We start from the raw sequence: 25,895 nt of genomic DNA, 5'->3' as shown, positions 1-25,895 counted from the left end.
TTCCCATCTTGATTGATGCTAAATCAGCAAATGAAGGTCCAAAACCATGACCCCATCCATGTCTTCAAAGTTAACCATGGTGGTAAGAATCTGAGCTGCAATCCTGAAGGCACATGGTTCAAATCCACCAGCAGCTCCATGGGAGAAAGGTGGGCAGTCTCCTTCCATGCAATTAACTGCCTCTGAAAACCTGCTGGAGGATCTGCTGTGGGTCAATTCCAACTCTATGGTACATAACAACAATATACTTTAAAGAGAAAGTTCTGGTGCCTAGGGGTGAGAAATTGTGCTGCCAACCCAAAGACATTCAGTTTGAATCCACCAGAAATACTGAGAGAAATACGGACAGCTTCCTCCTGTGTGACTTAATGCCTCTGAAAACTCCCTAGAGGGTCAGCTACGAGTTATATCTGACCCAACAACACATAACAAGAACGGTGACATGCTCTGAAGGGACAGGTCTTCCCCCAGCCATATTTGGAGGGGCTTCCATTCTGAGGACCTCATCTTTTCAGCACAGTATCCAACAAGACTCTACAGTCATTCCTAATGTTTTCAGTAGCCTGATTGTGTTTATTTGTTTGTTCTTCTAGTAGATTGCTAGATCTTTCTCCCTGTTCTGTCTATTCTGAACCCTGTCCACCATGGGCAACTCTGCTAGTGTTTGAAATACCGGTGACATAAATGCCTCGATCCCGGCAGCTCAGCCGCATGCAGGAAACCACAGTATAACAGAGCGGCAGATGCGCGGTGGGGAAAAACTTTCCATACGTTATTTACATATTTATTTAACAGACAAGAAAGCTGAGGGTCAGAGAGACTGAGTATCCCCAGAGATTGTCTACCCCCAGTCACGATGCTTAGATGAAGCAATATTGGGATTAGGATGAGCACTGACCAGCTTTGTGAACCATGTTTCTCACCCCAACACTTAGAACAACATCATTTTAACCAGGGACTTGAGCCGATTCATTCCAGTTTAACCTTTTCTTGAGAATTTACATTTCCACCCCAAATACACTGAACCAGAAGGCACATTTTATCAGGCTCCCTAGATCTTGCAAAAACTTGGCTGTAATACACACGATGCCTTCATCCTCCACAGCGTGTAGCACTGTGCTCGTTTGCCAGCCGAAGAGACTCTGAATATCTACTCAGTGTGTCTGTGGAGCTTATTGTATGTCCACAACTTCTTCTTTAGCAGCTCTTTCTCTGTGGTTTTTATTTCCTTTCCATGAGCCATGTTCTTGCCATGACTCAGCCTTGTGAGAGACTTTCCAAGCAAGGAGACAGAGACTGGAGTCATTGGGTCTTAGTGTTGGGATTCTCTGTCATTGCTGTGCTGCCTTTATTATTGTTGTCATTTGTTTTGTGGTGGCTCTCCTTTGTTTGTGGCTTAAAGATTACTCCTTAAAAATTACGTCCTTCTAGTTGGGCTTATAGAGCTCAAGACTCCTTCTCTCTTCTCCTCTCTCCTCTGTCCTCTCCTTTTTCTTTTTCTCCTTTTTCTTTCTCTTTTCTTCTTCTTCTTCTTCTCCTCCTCCTCCTCCTCCTCCTTCTTTTCTCTCTCTCTCTCTCCCCCTTTCCCTCTTCTTTTTCATCTCCCTTTCTTCACCCAAGTATGTAATTTACGTGTGTGTGTGTGTGTGTGTGTGTGTGTTTGCCTGTGTAATCAGTTTGCCATCATGCGTGGAGTACTAGCTAGATGCCAGGGCCACATGAGGAAAATGCTAATCCCTTTCTCTCACGTAGATGATTACAAGTCCGAACTGAGGGAGCAGCTGCCCCTGATTGCTGGATCGGCCGCCGCGGGGGTGGTCTTTGTGGTGTCCCTGGTGGCCATCTCCATAGTCTGCAGCAGGTAGGCCCCCTCAGCTTCTGCTCGCTCTCCTTGGACACAGGAACTCCCTCTTCACACGCAGCCCCTCAGTGGCAGGAACTGACCACTCGCCACCATGCTGCAGGATTCACCATGGTTACGCCATCTCAATCTGTGGGCAGGCTGGAATTTTCCAGATTACCTCCTTTCTCTGCGCCTGGTGTAACAGTCCTCAGTGAGAGCTGAGCAAGGCTTTGAGTAAATAGCGTCCACCCTCAGACCTCGTTTCAGCCCAGAATTTTAGCCTCCCTCACATGACGGGCTTTAGAGAGTGACAGTTACAAAATTGCCTCTCACCGCTGGCAGGTCACACCCTCTACCTCAGCCTGTCCCCTGGTTAGAGAGCTAAGACCCTCAGCAGAAGGCCAGGGGCTGATGAAATGCTGAGAAGAAACAGAGAACGCAGGATTCTCCAGAAGGCCTGGTGAATTTTTAATACTCTTGCTACTGCCTTTGGCAGTTGGCAGATTCAGCTGAGCAAAGCCCTGTAGTTGGTTGTCCCCTGAGCAATCCCAGAATGCAGCTGAGCTCAGATAAGCATCCTCATCATCCCCGGCCCCACATTCCCCCAGTCGGGACCTGGGTCCTGGTGGGGGTCCCAGTCCTGCTGTGACCTGAGGCCGGCCTGGCTGCCTGTAGGAGTGGATGGTGCTCAAGCTGGGACCTTGATCACAGCAGGAGTGATTTTAACAGGAGTTCTGCTTGGTCCCCAAGCTAAGGGGAGGCTTTGGAGAAAGCACCCCTCTGGGTAGGTCCCTGGGGTAGGGCATTGAGGACACTGGTACTGAGAAAGCGTTTCTTCTCTGTTTCCACAGAAAACGTGCCTACAGCAAAGAGGCTGTGTACAGTGACAAGCTCCAGCATTACAGCACCGGCCGAGGTGAGTGGAGGCAGATCCCACTGCCAGACCCCAAAAGACCACTGAGCCAAGCTGGCAAGTGGGTGGAATGTTCCTTCTAGACTGGCTGGTCCTCAGCTTCCTGCCTTTAGGGAAGAAGCGAAGCCTCTCTGCAGGTCCCTTGAGACCACAGACAGCCTGCCCCATCTGCTGTCTGCCTGCTGCCAGGGCACACCTTGGCTACCTGGTGGACAGATTATCGTCTGCATTGATAAGCCTGTATAGGACACTGAATGCAGGAAAAAAGATTGAGTTTCGCAAGTCAATAAATCCTGAAGTCAGGCTCAGTGGGGAAGGGTGGAGGGGGGTTCTCTATTAAACATTCTCCCTTATCTTTTCAAACTGAGCAGCTGGGGAAGGTGTTAACCAAATTCACAGATAAGCCATAGAACAGGGATGCAGGGAATGAAAAAGATAGCAGAGCCCAAGAGGCCAGAGTGTGGGGATATCTCCCAAGTGTTTTCCATAAGCAGTACCTTAAAATCTTATTTCCCAAGCCATTATCTTGTGCCTCTAGTTCTCGGAGCCTTTCCACAACGTAAACAAAAACTTATCCTCACCAATATGAGAGAAATCCTGTGTCTAAACATCTGTAGAGTCCCAGCATCGCAGAATTTTTTTTTTTAAAAAAAAATAATACCCACTAGGTCAGTTGGACCTCTTTCTCTCCTCCAGAGAGTAGCGGTCTCACATGCCGACACCAGAGACGTTCCGTTTCAGAAGAGCGCTGTTTGAATCCTCCAGATATGTTCAGAAATCTGCCCCAGAGCTTTGTGTTAGGCTCAGTCACAGAATTCCTGCAGAAGCCCCATTGAGCCTAAATCCCTCCTATTGTAAAATAAGCCTTTTTCTTCTTCCTTGGGCACCTGTGGACAGGGATATAGATCTCTCTCACTACACACACACACACACACACACACACACACACACACACTCTGCATACTTTCAAATGGAAGTGAGGACACACTCAAATGTGGACCTTCTCCTAGACTGAAGTTCAGTTTGCTCTCCGCATCTCCCCTGAGGTAGGAATGGAAGGCTGATCACTGGCTGCAGTGAATACCCTGTGAACGAACCCCGTTCCAGGAGGGCAGGCTGATGTGGGCCTGGGCTGAATCATGGGCGTTCTAACCTCAGAAGTATTTCAGTCCAACATGAGAAGTGGCTCAGGGTTTGTGGACGGCTGAGCTCCTAGCAGCAAGGCTAGTGTGAGGGCGGTCTCTGCTGAGATGGACGCATGGCCATGGAGCTGCGCTGGGACACACTTGCTCATCCCCCATAGCCCAGGGGACCAGCTGTGAGCAGCAGTCCCTCTCACCGGGGCCACATGCACAGCTCTTGCCCACTACCCCATGTTTACCTCTGTCCCTTTCCTGTCCTGAGCTTCGGTCTTAGCCTGATGTCAGTTGTCCTCCTCTGCCTTCCTCATCCTGACAGGAAGGCTCACTTCTTCATCTATACCGTCTCTTACTTAATGTTGACCTGAGCGTCAACCTCTCCTGACAGGCTGTGAGATTCCTAGCGGGGAAGCAAGGTCTTACTCCTGCCTGTGGTCTTCATGGGAGGATGTGCCCGCCATTGACACCAGAATCACCCTAAGGGTTTTGCCATCTCCCTGCTTTCTGCTTCTTCCTCAAAATGCTGACATTGTTGCCCCTTTACTTCTCTAGAGGGCGCTCTGGAGGCCTAGTGGGTCAGGAATTGTGCTGCCAACACAAAGATTGTTGGCATGTGTACCGTTCGTTCAGTTAGAACCGACCCATAACTGACTGTCTGCTGGGTTTTTCAGAGGCAGTTATTCGCATGGGAGGAGACTGCCCACCCTTCTCCCATGGAGCAGCTGGTGGATTCACACCACGTGTCATTGGTATTACAGCGCAACTTCTTGAGTCTAGGCCACCAGTGCTCCCAGCATAAAGGTACACGGTTCAAACCCTCCTGCTATTAGGAGGAAGAAAGATGGGAAGTCTTATCCCATGTGGTTTACAGTGTCTGAAATCCCACTAGATGTTTCTGATAGAATGGCAATGAGAGAGAGACAGAAATGAAGAGATACTTCGCCAGGGTGACTCTTAGCCATGTAAGGCCATTCTGGATCAGACATCATTATGCCCTTTGCATCATCAAGACAGCTAGAAGGCAGAGTCAGGTCCACAGGGCCACAGAATTTGGCTTCAACTAGGAATTAACATTGTAAAGCCCAGAGACGCCCAATGGCAGGCATGGGACGCTTGGTTCAGAAGCAGCCCTTACTAAAGACAGTCAGACTGAGTGTGGGCAACACCCCTCTTGTGGGCTCAGGGGGTCCGTAAGCATTGAGTGAGGGTGAAGCTTGATCTTCTTTGGCACCTTCACCCCAAGATCTGGCCATTCTCCTGCACTGACGTTGCTGGCTGTGCTGGGCCGCCCGTGGATTCACTGCACAGAGATGTACTTCCAAATGCTCACAGCCTCTGACTCAGCCTTCTGTTGATGACAGAGGAGGTTCCTGTTGTCTCAGGGGCAAAACCAACGCCTGGACTGTATGAGGGCAGCAACAGCAGCCTTGTTGCATGGGAGGTGGGGGTGGTGGGGGTGTCATGGAGTTATCACTGTTAAGCTGTGCAGATACCATCCTGTGATGGACACAGAGTTCCTCGCAGATAAGAGTTCCACCCCTCAGTGGATGCCCAAGAAGTCTGTTTTCTTTTTAAATATTTTTTAAATTTTAAATGTTTTTTTTTACACACCAAGATTCTATTTATATAAAGTTCTAGTTTCCATTACCGTCTTGTTCACTGCCAACTAGCAATGATTCAGTGGGGCAGGCTTGAGGAGTGACGAAAGGGTGTGTGAAATCTTTGGTGTAACGGATATTATCTTGAAGCCTCTCCTCTTTTGACTTCTCTTCTTTTTTTAAAATTCTTTAGCTTCCCTGCCATCCATAACAGTTTTCTTTTTATGTGAACCTGCTTCTTCTTTTCACCCAGCCATGCTAAATTCACAGGTTAACACATTGCATGGTGTTAATTCATTATCTCTGGTGGTCATCCATCATTCTGACTGAAGCTATTACTGTCGGAGAGTCACAGGAAAAGTAGTTTAGAACAGGGAAAGGTCCGCTACATATTCAGAGGAGACCCAGAGAGTTTTAAAGGAGGAAGGGATTGGCCCACCAGCAGTGGAATGAATGGTTTACCAGAAGCTTGCTGTGGGCTATGCATCGCAAGCTTAATTCCAGTCGTTTGCTTCAGTTCATCTAGCCTTCCAACCTCTCTAGGATGGTATCGTTAGTCTAGGTATTCATTAATCAAGTGACTTAGCATTTGTCATCCACATTTTAGAGACTGTGCCTCCTCTGATTCTTCCAACAGAGCTGTGATGCGGTTCTTACCACATTACAAAGCAAGACTCCAGGGCCCTTGTCATCAGGAGCACCACTGAGACTAATGTAAGGTGGCCTTATTCGTAGTTTGCTAATTCCCTCTACCCCAAGTCTCACTGTGAGAAGTAGAGCACCTCTGATCTGGACACATTCCCAAAACAGGGCCTGGGTCATCCCCCACTCTTGCTGCATTGTGGGATGCAGGTAGCAACCTGGATCCCTGAGGGCTTCTTGCCCAGGGAGTGACAGAAAGCTTGCAGATACATCCTAGCCCCATTGAATCAGTGCCCTAGAGAGCCTCCTCTGTACCATTTGGGCTGGGGGCACAGACTCTCCAGGGAAGCTAATGGTCCTTATCTCCAGGACCCTCCTTTCTAGCTGATTTGAAGGCTGAAGGACATTACATAGCAAGAATGGTGTAGACAGAATAGCCTTGACAAGGCTGTATAGGCCTGTTGTTGATTGCCGTCGAGTTGAGCACAACTCATAGCAACTATGAACAAAAGACCTAATGCCTTTGCATAGCTATCTTCATTTCTCCAAGTTCATAGAGTTTCCAGAGGCATGTGGTTTAGGAAGTGGATGCCACTCCTGATTCCAAACCCGATTTACAACTTGGAGCTCCACCAACTCTGTCTACATTGGGAAATCATTCTGGTGTTTGATACCTCAGTGGCACAAGGTTCAGCATCATAGCAAACCCCGCACATTGGCAAAGAGTGATTTACAAAGTGGAAGAGTCTTCCTCCAGATATAACAGCACTAGTCTCATTTGTTAAATATCGCCAAGACGAATATGACTTGAGATCAAGCTTTGCACAAAAGACCTGAAATCTTTTTCTATCACTAACATCATTTCTGTACATTACGAGAATTTAGAGAGTTTGTAGAGTATGTATAGACATAGTAGGTCTGAGAAGAATGGGAACCCCAGAACATTTGATTGCGCTAAAGCGAAACTTACACTTGGACCAAGAGGCAGTTGTCAGAAAAGAGCAAGGAAACACTACATGGTTTAAAATCAAGAAGGGGGTCCTCCAGGGATGTATTCTGTCTCCATACCTTTTCAATCTGTATGCAGAACAGATCATCTGAGATGCTGAGCTGTACGAGGAGGAATGTGGCATCAGAATTGGTGGAAGAATCATCAAGAACCCTCGTTTTGCAGATGACACAACCCTGCTTGCTGAAATTGAGGAAGCCCTGAAGCACTTGCTGCAGAAGATCAAGGACTGCAGCCTTCAATATGGATTGATGCTTAACATCAAGAAAATAAAGATTCTCACCATTGGACCAATTGGCAGCATCATTATGGATAGTGAAGAGATTGAGATAGTTAACAGTTTTAGTTTGCTTGGTTCCACAGTTAACATTCTTGGTACCAACAGCCAGAAAATCTGGAGACGAATTGCATTGGGAAAGTCAGCTGTGAGGGACCTCTCAAGAGTACTAAAGAGCAACAACGTCAGGCTGGAGACTAAGGTGTGCCTGATCTGGGCTATAGTCTTCACATTTACTTGCTATGCATCAGAAAGTTGGGCAGTAAATAGGGATGATAGAAAGAGAATTGATGCCTTTGAGCTGTGGTGTTGGAGAAGAGTGTTGAATATACCATGGACTGCGAGGAGAACAAACAGGTTGTCCTGGAGAGGGTGAAGCCGGAATGCTCCTTGGAGTCAAGGATTCTGAAGCTTCGTCTGACATACTTTGGGCATGTTGCAAGGAGGGACTGGTCCTTGGAGAGGGACATCATGTTTGGGAGAGTGGAGGGATGGCGCAGGAGAGGAAGACCCTCGATGAGATGGATCAGTTCTGTGATTGGGGAGGTGGGAGTGAGTGTGTTGGAGACGGTGAGGTTGGCACAGGATAGAAAAGGGTTTAGGGCTCTTATATATAAGGTCTTGTATATGAGTCGCAAGTGACTTGATGGTACATAACAACAACAACAAAGACACTGGTTTAATGTCAAGCTCTGCGCTCAGTTGAAAGAGGGGTTTGGATTTGGCTGGAAAGAAACAAGATTAAGGGCAGCTTGGGAACAGAAAAGGATACTTGGATGAAGATCAGGAGGGGCTAGTGATTCAAGTTCAAAGATGGTGGTCTGACGGTGTGGGCCTAGTATGTCTGGGATGGTGCAGACAGGTTGCCTGTTCATATGGTTACTTGGTTCAGCTCTCTGAAGGTGCAGGTTGACTGTGTTCCTTAAAGGTAATTATACAAGTATGTTTGGGTCGCCAGCAGTATGGATGGCCTCTCAACATCAAGAAAACAAAAATCCTCACCACCGGACTAATGGGAAACATCATGATACATGGAGAAAAGGTAGAAATTGTCAATGATTTCATACTCCTTGGATTCACAGTCAGCATTCTTGGTAAGAAGAGCCAGGTAACCAAAAGATATGTTACAGTGGGAAAGGCTGCTGTTAGGGATGTATCCAGAATGATCAAGAGCAAAGAGTCAGTTTAAATATGAAGGTACATCTGATCCAAGGCTTCATCTTTTCCATCTTGCTGTGCATCTGAGAGTTGGGCAATGACTCGCGACGGAAGAATTGAACTTTTGAGCTATGGTGCTGTAGAAGAGTCCTAAATGGACTGTCAAGAGAACATATATGCCTTGAAAAGGATGCAACCAGGGAGCTTCTTAGAGGCAAGGCTGTTAAAACTTAGTCACACATACTTTGGGGATGTTTTTAGGTGGTGCAAATGCTTGGAAAAGGCCATCCTTCCCAGAAAAGTGGAGGGTCAGAAAAAAGAACAAGACTCTCAAGAATATAGTGGACACAGTGACTGAAACAATGGGCTCTCGTGCAGTAGACAAGATGAGGATGGCACAGGATAGAGTAGAGGTCAGATCTGTCATTCATAGCCACGATGAGTCATAACCAACTTGACGGAACGTAATAACAGCAACAAGCTGTGATCACCTTGACCGTGTATCTTCAGAGGGGTTCTGGATGAGTCTGGTGGGCAGAGATATTTGGAGAACCTGACGAGGTGGTGCTTCGAGGGGGCAGAGTAACTCTGCCCTTTATGGTGGTTGGTGCCTGGCACATCTCTGACTTTTGAGAGCTGGAAGGAGTGTGTTCTATTTGGGAGAGAAAAAAGGATGGGAACGCATGAAGTACTTTCAGAAAACAGCCAAATACAGATAGCAACGCACAACTGCTATTGTTAAGCTTTGGGAAAAGGAAAAAACAAAGTAAATGCACAAATACTGTTAACTGACAAATGCCCCTATTTTACATAAGAAGGCTTTGTTGTTGTTCCGTCCCATCAAGTCAGAACGGACCCAGAGCTGACCCTCCAGGGAGTTTTCTGAGGCAATAAATCACATGGGAGGTGATTGTCCATGTTTCTCCCACAGAGCAGTTGGTGGATTCGAACCACATGCCTTCAGATTGGCTGTGTAGCTCCTTGCCACTAGGCCACCAGAACTCTCTCGTAAGGGCATAGTTAATAGAATAGGTGAATGGCTGCTGTCAAGTACATTAAGAGACTCTGGAACAAACAGCTTCTGCACCTTGAAGATTAACTTCAGTGATCACTGTGAACCCACATAGATTTATTGGAAACAAATAATAGAGAACTCACCTCATTTACTGGGGTGGCACGTTTGCAAAATTAAAGACAGATTGCAAATGCAGTGGACGTTTCCTTCAGCAAAAATATGTGCTGGTCTCCAAAGGGAGGGTGTTGTTGGGTGGATCCAGAGAGCTTGTCTTCAGACCGAAGAAATTAGATTAGCGACTCCGTCATCCAGGAAGCAAGTGACTGACTTTATTCTAGTCCTCGTCCTATTCAATCTTCTGTGCATTTGATTGTTGTTTTTTAAATTCAGGAGTCAGATGCAACCATGGGGATGTTTATCGGGTTTGTAGATGACAGTCAGAGAGCATAACTAACCCAGTCGAAGGCAGAATTGAGATTCAGAACTCTCCGGCAGCTCTGAATGCTAATTTGAAACCTGCAGGATGAAATGTGTTAGAGGATAAATCTAGAATCCAATGTTTAGGTTAAAACAAAATACAACAGTCCTGAAGGGGACCGTCTGACTTGCTGTGAGTTTGTGTGAAGAAAATACAGGTATTTAGATGACCTTATGTTTCATGTGTGAAATGTAGAGCTGACAAAAATGCCTGTCACTGCTCCTGAAACAGAATAATAAGTACTAGTTTTGAACATTTACACGCTAAGCATTTTGAGTATTTTAACTAATGAAATCCTCATAACATTCTCTTGAACTAGATTTTGAGTGAGAAGAACAGACTTGTAGAGAGAGCAAATAAACTGTCCAGGATCATAGAGTTTGCACAACTAAGTTTTAAACTCAGATCTGGTTGTTTGGGTTTTTTGTTTGTTTGTTTGTTTGCTTGTTTTAAAGAAAAATGTTTTTATTTTAATTGTTATTTTAACAAAAGTTTACAGAAAAGTTAGCTTTTCATTCATTCATTGTTGCATGTTTTAACCCCTCCTTCCCTTCCCCCTCCCCAAGTTGACTTTTTTCTTTTCATTAGTCTATTTACAAAATTCTAATACAAATTTGAACAAATTCTTTCAATTTTCTTCACCAACCCCCATCCGTCAAATTGTACAACCCGATGATTTATCCCCTCCTCCCCCCGCACATCCTCATCCCTCTGCTTCCAGCCTCTCCCACCCCTCCTAGATCCTTATACTCATCCTACAATAAAGGTTTTATACAATATTTATCCTTCTGGGACTGAGTTAGTTCACTCAGCAAAATGCCTTCCAGTCCCTCCCGAGTTAGGTAATAATTTACAAAGTTATTGTTCCTGTGTGCTGCGTAGTATTCCATTGTGGGAATGTACCATAATTTCTCCATCCATTCGTGTGCAGTTGGACATTTGGGCTGTTTCTATGTTCTTGCGATGGTAACTGTATGATCCTAATTAAAGTTATGATCCAAGAAAGTGACACAAAGACATGTGGTCACTGGGTCACTGGGAGCACGTATTAAGCCATGACCTTCCTTTGGCTTCTTCGTTTTATGGTTCAGAAAGTCCCGCTCAAAGAGAGCAACTGGGCTGCAGAGAGAGTGAAGTTTTTCTTTGTTAGTGAAGTGACTTGAAAATACCAGTGTCTGGGGCTGGAGAAGAGAAACTCAGATGTGATATGAGGCAGTCATTGTCAGGCATGTGAGATGCAATTACATCACAGGAAAGGTGTTGCTGTGTTTCAAGAGGTTAAATGGAATGTTTGGGCAGAGATCAAAGTAAGTTAATGATGTAGTGTGGGAATAACCCCGCTCCACATACCCTCAGATTGCTCTGTGGAGTGGTGAGTACGGGAAGCTAATACTAAATATTTGTAATAAACCAAAGGCTATTTCAAGATGGAATTCACCCTGAGGCACCAAGACAATCCTTAAGGGTTTACCAGATTCTTGCATTTGCTGACCCCTCCCTCCTGAGTCAGGAGGAAGGTTTTCAATAGAAAGAGCTTGGCTTCATTTGCATTGAATTCTCTTTGTGATTTACTTCCTGGTAATTTTCAATAAAGATGCAGGGAAGCTCAGGTCAGTGCTTCAGTTGAGAACTGCTGGCCCCTGTCTTTTAGGCTCTCTGTTTTATCTCACTGCTGCTGACTGTTCTGTCTCATTATTAATAATTATAAAAATACTTTACCCTCGGTCTGCAACAGGTGAGTGCTCTGTCTGAAAACATGTAAAATGGGAGCTAGTCCAGCCTTCAGTATGGATTACACCTCAACATCAAGAAAATAAAGGTCCTCATCACAGGACCAATAGTCAACGTTATGATAGATGGATAAAGAATTGAAGCTGTCTGTGATTTTCATCTCCTTTGTATTAACAATCAACATCCTTGGTACCAGTCGGAAAATTCATTGGTTTTAGGAGTCATCAAGTCGACTATGGTAGCAACACTATAAACAACAGATCAGCGTCTTACCCGATCCTGTGCCATCCTCAAAATCTCCACCGTGTTTAACATGGGTACAGTCACTGTGCCAATCCTTCTTGTTGGGGGTCTTCTTCTCTTTCTCTCACTCTTCATTTTTCTCAGCATAATGTCTCTTTCCAAAGACTGGCCCCTCCTGAAAAACATGTCCAAAGCAGATGAGATGAAGTTCATTATCGTTGTCTCTAAAAAGCACCTGGTTGCATTTTCTCCAAGACGTATGTGTTTGTTCTTTGGCCAGTCCATGGGATATTCAAGACTCTTGTCTAACATCACAACCCAAAGGCAATCATTCTTCTTCTATCATCCTTAGTCATTGTCCAAGTTTTGGATGCTTAGCAAGTAGTTTAAAAGACCATGGTTTTAGACCAGGCACATCTTAGTCTTGAAACTGACATTTTTGCTCTTTAGCACTTTGGAGGGGTCCTTGGCAAGATTTTCCAAGTCAAACATGCCTTTTGATTTCTTGACTGCTGTTACTTTGAATGTTGATTGTGGACCCAAATAAAATAAAATCGTTGACAAGTTCAGTCCTTGCTCCATCATGATATTGCCTATTGGTCAGTGTTAAAGATTTTTGTTTTCTTGATGTTGAGATGAAATCCACATTGAAGGCTAATTAATGTCTTTGATCTTCTGCAGCAAGTGTTTCTTATTTTATTCACTTTTAGCAAGCAGGGTTGTTCCCTCTGCATAACACACGTTGTTGATGAAGCAAGGGTGGTGAACCTTCTCACAAGTTTTGGCCATTGCATTTTTTGGCTACTTCTTTGCATTTCTTGACTGCTTTTACTGTGGGTATTGATTATAGATCCAAGTAAAATGAAGCTACATAGCTACTGAGAAATCAAATTTTGCAGAAACCACCCCTGCTTTAGGTAAAATATCATACTGGATTAAAACTGTACTGAGGATCAGTATCTCATCTTGCTCCAAGAGTCCAGCTTAATTTTTATTTTGTATCGTGGGTGAGTTTCAAAACTATATAGAATTCAGCATCTTGCTCATGAGAAATCACCGTGAGTGCTGGAGTGAAGGTCAGTTTCTTCCCCGGAGGCCCATCCTGGCTGCCTCTTTCAGAGATGATACGAACATTACTGATTAATAAAGAGCTATGGGAAGAGAGGAAAAGGTCCATTGGTGTAAAAGGTGGCTGAGCTTACAGTGAGTGCTTAATAAACGTCAAATAAATTTAACGAGCCAGATTTACCTGGTATGGCTGCTGCTAGTGCTAAGCCAGAGACCCTAAAAATTGTGTTAACTCTTCTAGTTCTGGGTTTATAAGATGCTGATGCTATGTTCCCATCAGGACTTCAATGGTTCCATAATCAATGGACCTTGCCTAGAAGGATCTACCAGCCCTGGTAATTGGTACCCAGGAAGCAGAGAATTAGTGTACTTGTCAGAAATGTTCTCTCTAATTATAAGTAGCCTTTCCTTTTTAAAAAGATATATGTTGAGGTGTTAGGAACATATCTTGAAAATGTGATGGGAGTGCCCAGACAGAAGAAAGCAGAAGGTCTTTCTCAGCTCCATTGCTTTTCCATACAACCTAGATGCCTACCCTAAGGTCCTCTATTTGGGTTCTCCTTGTAGCCTTTTCTAGAAATCTGCACAACATCTGTTCTATCGTGGAAAAAAGGATAATCTCTCATTATCCTGGTTTGACTTTGAAAAGCAGGTAGAGCAAAGTATTTTGAGTACTCATCAACCTTTATTGATAGGCTTCCTTCATAAAGCTGCCCTGTCTTCAGTCTTTCACAGCTATACTTCAGTTACAGCCTCTGTGCCCTCCCCACCCCACCCCAAGCCCACAATTCCAAATCCAGTCTTCCAACTTGGTTTCCAGTATAAGTTTTCCAATTGACCTCTGGTGGCCTAGTGGCAAGAAGCCACACTGCAATACCGAAGGCATGCAGTTTGAGGCCACCAGTTACTCTGCAGGTGAAAAATAGGCAATCTCCTCCTGTGCAATTAACTGTCTCTGAAAAGCCACTGGAGGGTCAGCCATGGGTAGGTTCCAGCTAGATGGCACGCAACAACAACAACTGTCTTCTACAAAAATCCTTGCGTTAACTCTCATTGATCATGCCCACATGTGTGCCAGGGTAGAATTGTGCCTCATGGAGTTTTCCGTGGATGATTTTTTCACAAGTAATTCCCAGACATTTCTTCCAAAATTCCTCTGGGTGGTCTGGAACATTCAATCTTTAGATTAGTAGCTGAGCTCTTCAACAGGTGTACTGTTTTCGGCACTATACCTCGCCAAAGTGCTGAAGACCAAAGATGTCTGTCTGGAGACTAAGGGGTGCTTGATACAGGCCATGGTCTTTGCAGTTACTTGCTATCCTTCAGAGAGCTGGACAGTGACTAGGGAGGATAGAAGGAGAGTTGATGTTTTTGATGCTGGAGAAGAGTATTGAGTGTACAATGAACTGCTAGGAGAACAAATAGGTTTGTCCTAGAGAGGATGAAGCCAGGCTGCTCCTTGGAGGCAAGGATTCTGAAGCTTCGTCTGACATACTTTGCGCATATTGCAAGGCAGGACCAGTCCTTGGAGAGGGACAGCATGCTAGACAGGGTGGAGGGACAGTGCAGGAGAAGAAGACCCTCAATGAGACAGATTGATTCAGTGACTGGGGTTAACGGGGGTAGGTGTGTCAGAGACAATAAGAGTGCCGAGGAATAGAGCAGGGTTTAGGACTGTTGTACATAGGTCTGCCATGAGTTGCAGGAGACTTGATGGCACATAACAGCAACAACATTTCATTTGTCAGTTTGCAGTCTAAAACCACATGTGCCAGATTTCTTGACAACATGTTTTCTATCTAAATTCATAGTTAATATTCCCACCATTATTCTAGAAGTCTTTGATTAGGATCCTTTCCGCCCTCCCCAATTCCCATCTCCAATTGCTTACTAATAACTAGCAATTTTGTTTTGAAACTTATATTGCCTCTTCTGTTCGTCTTGCTGCCATAGGTTGAGTGAAATTCTCGTTATCTTACATCTTAATTACTACAATTTCATAGCTACTTCTCCAGCCTCCGTTTCCTTTCTCACGACAATGCATACAGAGCACTTTAGACTGCCAGTAAAATGAACTCAACACACGAATACGGAGTTACAAGGGCAGTTATAAAACTTCTCAATCATAATCAGACACCTTGAGGGAATGAATCACAGTGCACAGGGTCTTAGGATCAGAGTCTCAGGAGACTTCAAGGCCAACAGACATAATATAGTCAAGAAAGACTATGCTTTACATCTGACTTTGCTGAATCGTGCCTGAGATCTTAAAAGTTTGTGAGCAATCATTGTAAGCTGTACGGGAATGGTTTCTTCTGGCCTCTTTTAATACCACAAGGGGTAACTGTCCCTGCCAGCAACATCCACAATCCAAAGCTCAAAAGGTCAGATAAAATTCTCACCTGAGTCTACTAATTCCAACACCAGTGGTACAGCTCGACTACTGGATCCAAAATTTGTTGCAGTGACTACAGAGATCTCATAGACCCGTTCTCGTGATTGGGGGGTTTGCTAGACAGCTCAATGGGTCGCAGTTCAGGTTGGCAACACGATGCAATTCCTCTGATCAAACAACTTAACAAGCATGCTTGCAGGTCCTTTGTCCTTTGCCTCATGGCTTGGGTCATTGTTACAAAACTCCTTCAGGCTTGTCAATTATGACATCTGTCCTAAGTCCTCCAACAAGCTTAGGTGAAAGTTCTGGCTTCTCGGGCATCAGTTCCACGTCAGCTTTGTCTCATGTTGGTCTCTGGTTCACCACTGAGGCTCCCGCTGCTGCTCTCCTATACATCCTGGTTGGATTGGTGCAGGAATCTCTGGCTCTGAAGGAAGAACACTGCATTTTTTTGCTGCTTCTTCTTTACCGGTAATGAGAATGCCCTCTTTGTTGCTATACTCGCTTAATGTAAAGTTGGTGGTGGGAAAAATGGACCTATCCCATATTAAGTAATTTATCCACACCCTCTTTCAAATTTCCCCAGTAAAAGGGTGAAAGTCAAAGTCAATGGCTAGGAAAGCCATTGTCAACAATAAAACCATAACCTCACAGTCATATAAGACGGCCTGTCTCATTGCAGAGCGAGAAGAATGAAGAATATCAAAGGCAGTTTAAAAAGAATTAGTCTGCCCAAGTACATGAATCTCAACTTGAACTTCTGAGGCCAGAAGAATTCAATTGTGCAGAGCTACCACTACTGACTGCTCTGAAAAGGATTATATAATAGCGTGGGAGAAGAGAAAAAAAAATTGGAACAAAACTCAAGATTATTTAAAAAAAAAACTTCCAGCCTTACTGGTTGGGTAGAGACTGATGAGACAATGATCCTTAGTCACCAGGGGATTGAACTCATTTCTGTGGCTTAGTCACCAGCCAAATAGTAGCAAAGTCTCTAGGGTGAAGACCAGTACTGGGGATGTATGCATTTCTTAGCATAATCAGCCATTCTGAATCAAGGACAAAATTCATAAGTCAGGAAGGCTTAGGAAAGAAGAAGGGATAGAAATAGAAAATACAGGCAACTCACAGAAAGGATTGACTAGACATTGTAATTAATGGCACTATTGTTGTTGTTGCTGTCTACTGTTGAGTCAGAACTGACTCACATTTGACCATCCAGCTGGCTGTCAGAGGCAATCAATGATGCAGAAGAGTGTTGCTCATTTCTCTCCTGCAGAGAAGCTTGTGGATTTGAACCATAAGCCTTTGGGTTGGCCATCCAACTCCTTATCAGTAGGCCACCAGAGTTCCATTACTCCATGGTAAATTAATGTTATAAAAAATACCCATGAATGATTGCATGGGAAATTAATATGATTTGTAGGCCTTCACTCAGATAAAAAAAATCAATTAATTTAAAAAAGAAATGGGAAACCTAGGAAGGAGGTGGGATGATGAATGGTGCTTTGTTGCAGGGATTGGAATCAATGGCGTGAAGCAAAATGTGTCTGAATTATTTAATGGAAAACTGATCTGCTCTGTAAACCTTCACTCAATTCACAATGAAAAGTATATTTGTTTCTTTTCAATTATTTCACCAATACTCTGATCTAAGCGCCGTCCTCCCTGGCTGATGGAACATATATCAGCTCTCTGTGTCTGATGGCATCATCCCAAATCCTTTTGTTTGGCAATCCAAGCCCTGTTGCCCTGAAGCATCAGCACTGTTCCACCTTAGACACCCTTCCCTGCGTGTTTAAGCTGGTTCTCCTCTTCTTGTCTCATATACAGAGCAGGTCTCCCTCTGAGATGTGCCTCTGGGTACCTCAAGCTCCTCCTTTTTCAGTGCAAGAACCTTGGTCCTTCTAGTCCTTCTAGAACTCTGATCAAGCCCTGTATGTCTTTGGTTTTGGCAGCCATTGCAGTCTGTTTGTAAGGTCTTCATTCTTACTTATTCTGCATTCCTCTCTGGTTGCTTCAAGTCACAGTCATCTGAAGGACCCCATACCCTTCACTTTTCTTCTAGTTCCCCTGAGTCCCAGAGCATGACTGGTTATGAACCTGGAAAAAGTAGGAACCGTTAGCGCACTAAGGTGAAGGATTGGGTCGAGCGTCTCAAGTCGCCTCCAAGAAGAACAGTTTATGCGTGGATCCATAAGCAACATTTCTCTTGGGCTTAGTCATCTGGGACAAGTTTAGGTTAGTTACAAGCAGAGCAAAATTTATGTTGGGTCAAAATGAGGAATAGGAGGCACATTCACTCTGTTTCCCCATGATTTTATCAAAACCTAGGGGCACACCAAGATATAAAAAACTTTAAAAAACTAAAGTAATGCACTACTCTCTAATCATGCTATGGAATTCTAGGACGTCATTGAGGAGCCAAGAAGCATCAAGTTCTTCCTAGCACCTCAGAACTGCATGAAGAGTCATGGTCTCCATCTACCACTGTGATAGTAATGAACTTGACCTCTTCCAATGCATGAGAGAGCTGAGTTGGGACATGTTTTTTCTTCTTCCATCAGTTTTCATCCCCAGATATCACCTGGCCAGCTTCTGGTCTAGCCTAGGACCCTGCCCTTTTTACAGGTCTCAGGCTAACTTTGTAGCTAAACCCCACCCATCTGCTGACATCCTAGCGTTTATCCCAGCCTCCTCACCTTTGACAGCACCAAAATTTAATACAGGGTCTGTGGAATGGCCAGAAATTCCTTTTGCTTTGAAAATTGTTCAGTACCATGAAAGATGACTAAAAAAACCCCAAAACACACACACACACACCAAAAAACCCAGCCAAGTTATTTCTCTCCAAACCTAATGTATTTAAAACCATTTGATCAGGTTTAAGATTTGGCAAAATCCGCTAGAGTTATTCTCTTCAAAAGCCTTCCACAATCCAGCAGAGGATCCTAGGCAGAGTGTAAAAGGGTTTTGAAGTCAAAGAAGATGCCTGCAAATTTAATTATTAATAGAAAATCTTTAACTGGAAGATGGTACCGTGTAAGATCTTTGTCTCTCTCAAAGCACCAAGCCATCACAAATGTAGCTCTTTGCGTAGAATTTTTGTGCCAAGAATATGTAACCTATTATAAACAGATAGCATTAGCAATCACAATAATGTGAAGCCTTTTACAGACCGTTCTAAAATGCTTTGCGTGATACGGCGCATCTGATATTATTACTGCCGCTGATAATATTTCCCCAACACTCACACTTCCTGAGCCCTGCCTCCAAATGTTTGGCTCTGCCTGTCTCCATAACTGACTTGAATTCCTTGTTCACTGTCTGGTGATTCATTGCACTAAATACCATTTCCCTGATAATTAAAAACTGCTCACTGGCAAGTGGGAGCAGGAACCGGCTGATGCAGGATTTATGCAGAAACACAAAATGAGCCAAAAGACAAATGACCTGTTCTGCCTAGCTGGAGGCATTTATTTCCCCCCCCCCCCTCGTCATCTTCTAGGAAAGGCTAGCTGTAATACGGGAGTGAGGTCTAGAGAGAAGTCATTCTAGGATGAGACACACGCAGCGGGAGCTGGCCTCCGCGTGTGCTCAGACCAGATCTCTTTCTTGATTTAGAATGGTCACTTACAGCTCCCACAGGAAAGCCATCTCAGGACCCTGGCCCGGCCAGTCCATCCTCCTGGATCTCAGTTGTCTGAGACGAAGCCATCGAGTTGTCTGTGAGGCAAAACCACAGTATAGGACAGAGTGAAAGTACCCCTCTAGTGTTTCTGAGACTGTAAATGGTTTTTAAAATGTTATTTCTTTATTTTTATTATTCATTCATGTATACTTGTCTTCCACTTCCTCTCTCCTCCCACATTTGCCTTAAATAATGTTGTTGTTGTTGTTGTTGTTGTTGTTGGATGCCTTCAGAACCAACCCATAGCTGACCCTCCAGTGGGTTTTGAGAGGCAGTAAATTACACTGGAAGAGATTGCCCATCCTTCTCCCACGGAGCAGCTGGTGGATTCAAACTGTGTGCCTTTGGGATTGCAGCACAGCTTCTTACCACATAATCATCATAGAAATGTGGTTTCCAAGCATCTATTTCTTTCAGAATGGTGTTCCTTTCCCTCATTCCAGTGCAATATTTGTGTATCCGTCCATTCTTTCCTTGCTCTTCACCTCTCCCCAATGCCATCTTGATCCTTTTATTACAAAAATGGGCTTCTGCAGTATTTATCCCTTTGTGACTGAAAGGCTTTATGAGAGCAACCTGACTCATTCTCCCGCCAAACAACTGGTGGGTTCTGCCCATTACCTTTTTGGTAAGGAGGTGAATGCTAAACCCGCTGCTCCGTTGTAGTAGTTTACCTCTACCCTTAATTAATTCACCTTACCTTAATTGACCCTTACCGTTGATGGAGAATCCAACATGATTCCTGACAACCTCGTGCGTGTTAGAGGGAGATCATACTCATTGGGATTTTCAAAGCTCCTTTTTCCACCCCTTCCCTTTCTCTCCCACCCCTGGGATGTACTTGAACCTTCACCCTTGCAGTTAGCATTCCCATTTGAACCTTCCAGGGATTCCTGATGAAGGAAGCACCAGGCAGCCACACTGCTCCTTAGAGGCAAGGACAGAGAAGCTTTTTCTCACGTGCTTTGGTCCTGTTGCTAGAAGGCACTGTTCTTTGGAGAAGACCATCATGCTTTAAAGGAAGAGGGTCAAAGAAAGGGAGGATGACACTCAAGCAGATGGACAGACACACTATCTGTGGCCGTGGGCCCGAGTGTGTAAGAGATGATGAGGATGGCACAGGGTAGGACAGGGTTCAGATCTGTTGTTCAGAGGATCGCTATCTGTCGTGCTCAACTCGATGACACCTAACAACAACAACAACAAAACAACAACAACCAACTGACATTATATCACCACCAGTCCTAGGTCCTACAGTTTCCTCAGCTTCTTATAAAACGGCCTCGTTGGCACTAATTTTCCCCAGCACAGCAGTTGGCACATCACACACGTGCAGGTAGGCACACGCCCCGCCCACATGCACACTTCAGGTGGCAGAGTAGTTCACCTGTCCTTGTGAGTAAATGAGCTCATCATTGATGTGTGGACTCTCTCCCGTTTGGGTGCACTTAGCTGTGTATTACCAGCCTGAAGGAACCCTGGCTCCACCAAGGGTTGAATCCATCTCCCTTTTGGGAATAGCTCCTGTCCTAGACGGATTGGGACCAATATCTGGAAAGCTCATTAGCTCAGAAACCTTTCCTATTCATCCTTATCTATGTCTTAACTCAGAAGTTGTTCATTACAGTACAGTCTAGATTGTTTAATTAGTTTCCATGGAAGAGTTCCTGGAGGAGAGCTTAGCACACATCATTTAAAGGCCCGTGATCTGAGACAACAAGGGAGTTCTTTTTAAAGTAATGGATATAACCCTAAGCTGCTTATATCCCTCACAGTCCTGTCTCACTTCCCTTTCCTACTTCCTCAAACAATTCCTTGAACAATTTACTGATGATAATAATAGTAATGAGTGTATTAGTCAGCAGGTCTTCACTGTGCATCGGGCACCTTGCAAGGTGCTAATGTTCTTAAATCTCAGGGTTCCCTGGGGGGAAATAGCACAAGCAGCTCTTCCACTGACAAAGGAGAAAACTAGTACAAGTCAGATAGACACACTTGCCCCATTTTGCAGGTCTAGTTAAAGGCTCTGTGGGAACTTTGGGGGTGCAGTGGCTAAGCCCTTAACTTAAAGGTTGACAATTGGAACCCAGTCTTCAGATCCTTAGGGGAAAGGATCTGGCCTTCCTTTCCTAAGATGATTACAGCCTAAAAATCTCTGTGGAGTAGTTTTACTCTGTAACCTAGCGTCACTATGAGTTAGAATCTTCTAGCAACAAGAGCAGATTCTGAACTCACCTGTGGGTCCCAACATCAGGGCTCTTCACACCCTCTCCTCCCTGGCATTCCTCAAGCAGGGAATGAAGGCTGCATAGGGGAGTGGACCTGGGGGGAGGGATTGTAAAACAATGAAAGAACTTTTCCTTTACTTTTCAAGGAGAGGAGAGTATTGGAGGGGAGGGGTGAGCAGGGAGAAAAGTGCAACAATGAATGAATGGAAATCCAAAGTCTCTGTAAATTTTCATTAAAATTAATAAAAAACATGATTAAAAAATTTTCTTGAAAAGCAGGGAATTTGAGAAAGGTCACGAAGTATTAACTATGACCTGCTCCCCTTTCTGCATTTTGTGTGGGTTTGCCATTGTCTCTTCTCTCTGACGCTCCCTACTTCTGTACTCTCTGGCCTGTCTCCACTTGCAGCCTCTGCATTTCACTTCCTGATGTTGGAGCCACCCACTCCCCCACATAGCTAGCCAAGCCTCTTCAACCAGTGACTTGTGGGAAGTCGTTTTGTCCAAAGATGTTAGTTGGCCAACTCTGAGACACGTGATCTTCTCCACATCCCATACTGCCTCCGTGGGATTGTGCCTACTTAAATTATCCGCAGTAGTCAGTGGCTTGAGAGCATTCCTTGTATTGGTTGTCTCTTTCCCTGTCTTCTTCACTCTTACCTACAGTTACTATGTGGAGTTATTTCCCAGCTAAACTACTTGTCTCACGATTTCTTTCTGGGGGGACCCAAACTAAGAGAGCAGCTGCCTTGAGACTTTAAAAGCTTATTACTTCTTGCTCTTCAGTTGTTCTCAGGTAGGAAATATGAAAGAGAAAATTACTTATCAATTCCCCCATATCTCCTTTTCCACTTTCTCCATTGTCATTGTTACTATATACCCTCAAGTCAGAACCAACTCGTAGCTGACCACTGGGTTTTCAGAGGCTGTAAATCCCAAGGAACAGATTGTCCCTCCTTCCCTTGCAGAGTAGCTGGTGGATTTGGACTGTGTGTCTTTGAGAATGAAGCTTGGCTTCTTATCACTAGGCCACCAAAGCTCTTTCTCCATTGTTCTCCTTCTCTCTCTCTCTCTCTCTGTCTCTTCTTTCCTCATTCCTTCCCTCCCTCTCTCCCTCCCTTTCTCCCCATCTCTCTCTCTCTCTCTCTCTCTCTCACACACACACACACACACACACACACTCCCTTTACATTACTCACAGTTTTAAAAATTCTATCATAAAAGTGAAAAGGGAACTCAGGAGCTCTGGTGGCCTAGTGTTAAGAGGCTTCACTGCAATCCCAGAGGTACATGGTGCGAATCCACCAGACACTTTGCTGGAGAAGGAGGGACAATCTCCTCTTGTACCAGTCAGATCCGATCTAACAGTGCACACAAAAAAAGAAAAAAACAAACAAAAACCAAGCAAACAAACCAAAAAGTGAAAAGGGAACTCTGGTGGCTTAGTGGTGAGAAATTGTATTGCCAACCCAAAGATTCATGGTTCAAATCCATCAGACACTGTGCAGGAGATAGATGGGCTGTCTCCTCCCCTGCGATTTACTGTATCTGAAAACCTGCTGGAGGATCAGCTATAGGTCAGTTCCAGCCCAACAGTACACCATCATCATCAAAGTGAGGGGTTATTTGGTTTGTTTCATTTTCAGTCAGAACATTCAAAGTCATTGTCATCGCCAAGTTAACCAAGAGCACTCCAGCCAGTTGCTGAGTCATTTCAGACTCAGAGCTCCTGTGTGCATCTGTAGCGTTCCTCATGGCTGATTTTTTTTTTCCTCTCTCTTTTTTTCCCCTCTCTCTCTCTTTTTTTTTTCCCTCTCTCTTTTCACTTCATTTGTTCTATGTAGATTTTGCTCTTTACTTTTCCAAGCTTTTCTCTTCACATTTTCTCTTCTCCTCTACTTCTCTGGCACTTTCATCTTGATAGTTTCCCAATAACAATTTCTTTCTTTCTTTGTGTTTATTTCTTCTCAAACCATCCTCATGTCTTGGCCCCAATGACTAGGCGTGGAGCAGTTCCATATTTTCCCAGTACCTGCTCTACCGATGTAACTTTCTTTAGCCAGACAGCACGCTGACAGGCAAAACTCCTTTTGAGCACCAGGATGCACTACAGAGGCCACACTGTTTGGCTTTCAAAGCCCCCCTCTCTTTTTCACAACCCCACCACCACACGAAGAGTTTCTGTACTTTGCCTAATGACACTTCCCACATGGTGAAAAATTACCTTGTGAGCGAATCCATTTGTTTCCTGGGTTCTGATTACTATTTCTACCCCCATCTCTGCTCTTTCAATGTATTTTTTCTGCAATGACAGTTCTCTACTTTGTCCACACACACACCTATTCATCTTGACACTGTGTGCTTTAGGGACAAAATATATATTCCTTTTTGTAATTCTCTTCCACCATTTTATTTGATATTTCAGTGTATCTAAAGGCATGGGGACTCAATTATTTTTTTTTCCCTCTCTCTTTTCACTTCATTTGTTTTATGTAGATTTTGCTCTTTACTTTTCCAAGCTTTTCTCTTCACATTTTCTCTTCTCCTCTACTTCTCTGGCACTTTCATCTTGATAGTTTCCCAATAACAATTTCTTTCTTTCTTTGTGTTTATTTCTTCTCAAACCATCCTCATTCCTCTTCTAGCCCTGGACCACAGCCATCAATTATAACCTTACAAGTGGCCTCCACTCAGGAAAGTTGTCAAGTTGATAAATATTGATATCAGCCCTGCCATTTTACCACCACTTTCCCGCTAATGCATTCCGTTGGCATCAATCAGCTTCCTGGCCTTCTGTGAGAGCTGATGTGGGAACCGGTCCCGATCTGTCACTTATAAGTGATCTGCTCCATGTTCTATCAAGAACTCAAAAGAGAGAAGAAAATACAGAGGGGAAGTAGAGGACAGAGGACCAGGGTAGAGCGGCCCCAAGGGCCAAGGGAGATGGGGAGGTCCAGCAAAACAAGGTAGGACAGAGGGGCAGAGGAAGGATGCAGCCTGGTGGATGGGAGAGGGCCTCCCAAGAACGTGCTGAGTGTTCAAGAGCGTCATGAGCTCTTTGGAATGTTAACCCTGCTTATCTCCTCCAACAAGGCTCCCCAGGGATGAAGATCTACATTGACCCCTTCACTTATGAGGATCCAAATGTAGCTGTGCGGGAGTTTGCCAAGGAGATTGATGTATCTTTTGTGAAAATTGAAGAGGTCATCGGAGCAGGTACGCCTCTCCCTTCCCCTCGTGTCTGTCCTCTTGGTGTCCAGAGATCATCTTCCCCAAAACTCCCAGTGTTCTCTTTTCATTTAAAAAGTCACCACAAGCTATGTCTGCCCTGTTTTGTCTCTAGAAGATGCGTGTGAACCATCCGCACAGAGTTATCTAGGGTAGAGACTCATTCAGAAATGCTTGGGGATCTTGCTCCTGATGGCTGAGCTGGGCTGAGAGAGGTCAGAGAGGTCGGCAGGAGTTTTAAAAGATTCTTTTCTGAATCAAGTGTTGGGACTCAACCACCAAATTCAGATAAGGGGAGGCACATAAAGTACTTGGATAGGCAGCCGTAGAAGGAAACACATATTTTTTGAAAGCTGTACCTAGTATCCTGCTTGCAATAATGATATCCCAATAGCTTTGAACCAAAGTTTCTTCCCATATATTCTATTAATCCATTCTCATACTGGCATGCGATGGGAGATAGATCATGATAACTGAAAGGAAGGTTTCTGTTTCCTCCTGAAAGTCCACCCACCAGTAGCTATGTTTGCTGCAAAAGATCTAGGCTATAGATGGCAACAGAAAATAAATTTCACACTCGATAAATATGTATTCCTTCACCCGTTTTATTATGGTGAAATAGATACCCAGTCCAGCATAGAACCACCCAAGAGGACCTCAGCAAATCATGTCTACAGACTATAATTTTCATCTTTCCTTATGGTTTCCTGGCTGTGTCAAAGTTGTAATGGACCCAGCCTTATTTAATGTGAATTAGATAAAAACATTAAAAAACACCATTACTTTCAGAGTAATCTCTTTACTGCCTCTGCCACTACCTCCCTTGAATTTTCTTAAATGAAAATGTGTTTGCTTTGTGTCCGTTCCCTGTTTGTCTTTTCTTCACACTCTTGTTTGTCTTCTCCCCTGAAATCCTCATTAACCATTGTTCAGTCTTCCCACAGCCAGTCCCTTCCACTCCTAGGTCTGGCAGGGCTTTATTCATGTAAATATTCTGGGACTATAGAGTCAGTTATGGCTTCGCTCAAGAAAGCATGCTTCGTCAAAGGCTCACAGCCAGCCAGTTCATAAATTATCTTTAGGGAGAACGTCACCATCCTTCCAGTCATTGCTTCTTTAATGCTGAGAGGGGTCAAAGAGCCATCTGTGAAATTGGAAGTCACGTTTGAACGTTTGCCCCATTAGGGCTCCTTTTTCGTGCTCTCATTTCCCTCTGTTAGTGCTGTCAGTTCACCCAAC

At 44.4% G+C, this 25,895-nt stretch overlaps 1 protein-coding gene across 1 annotated transcript in view; it reads left to right on the top strand.

Annotated features, from left to right (window-relative positions):
• LOC102855158 (ephrin type-B receptor 1-like) overlaps positions 1 to 25,895 on the top strand; it is a 233,049-nt gene that overhangs the window by 89,441 nt on the left and 117,713 nt on the right. Inside the window, exons 5-7 of the mRNA XM_006883369.1 lie at positions 1,753 to 1,861; positions 2,695 to 2,759; positions 24,522 to 24,644. Of these exons, the coding sequence (XP_006883431.1) occupies positions 1,753 to 1,861; positions 2,695 to 2,759; positions 24,522 to 24,644 (297 nt within the window). The remainder of the gene's footprint in view (positions 1 to 1,752; positions 1,862 to 2,694; positions 2,760 to 24,521; positions 24,645 to 25,895) is intronic.

The sequence above is a fragment of the Elephantulus edwardii genome, unplaced genomic scaffold, assembly GCF_000299155.1.
Source record: "Elephantulus edwardii isolate Elephantulus edwardi_28Jun2011 unplaced genomic scaffold, EleEdw1.0 scaffold00027, whole genome shotgun sequence".
Taxonomy (NCBI): domain Eukaryota; kingdom Metazoa; phylum Chordata; class Mammalia; order Macroscelidea; family Macroscelididae; genus Elephantulus; species Elephantulus edwardii.
The sequence above is the reverse complement of the archived record's forward strand: the minus strand, read 5'-3'. Positions and strand labels throughout refer to the sequence as shown.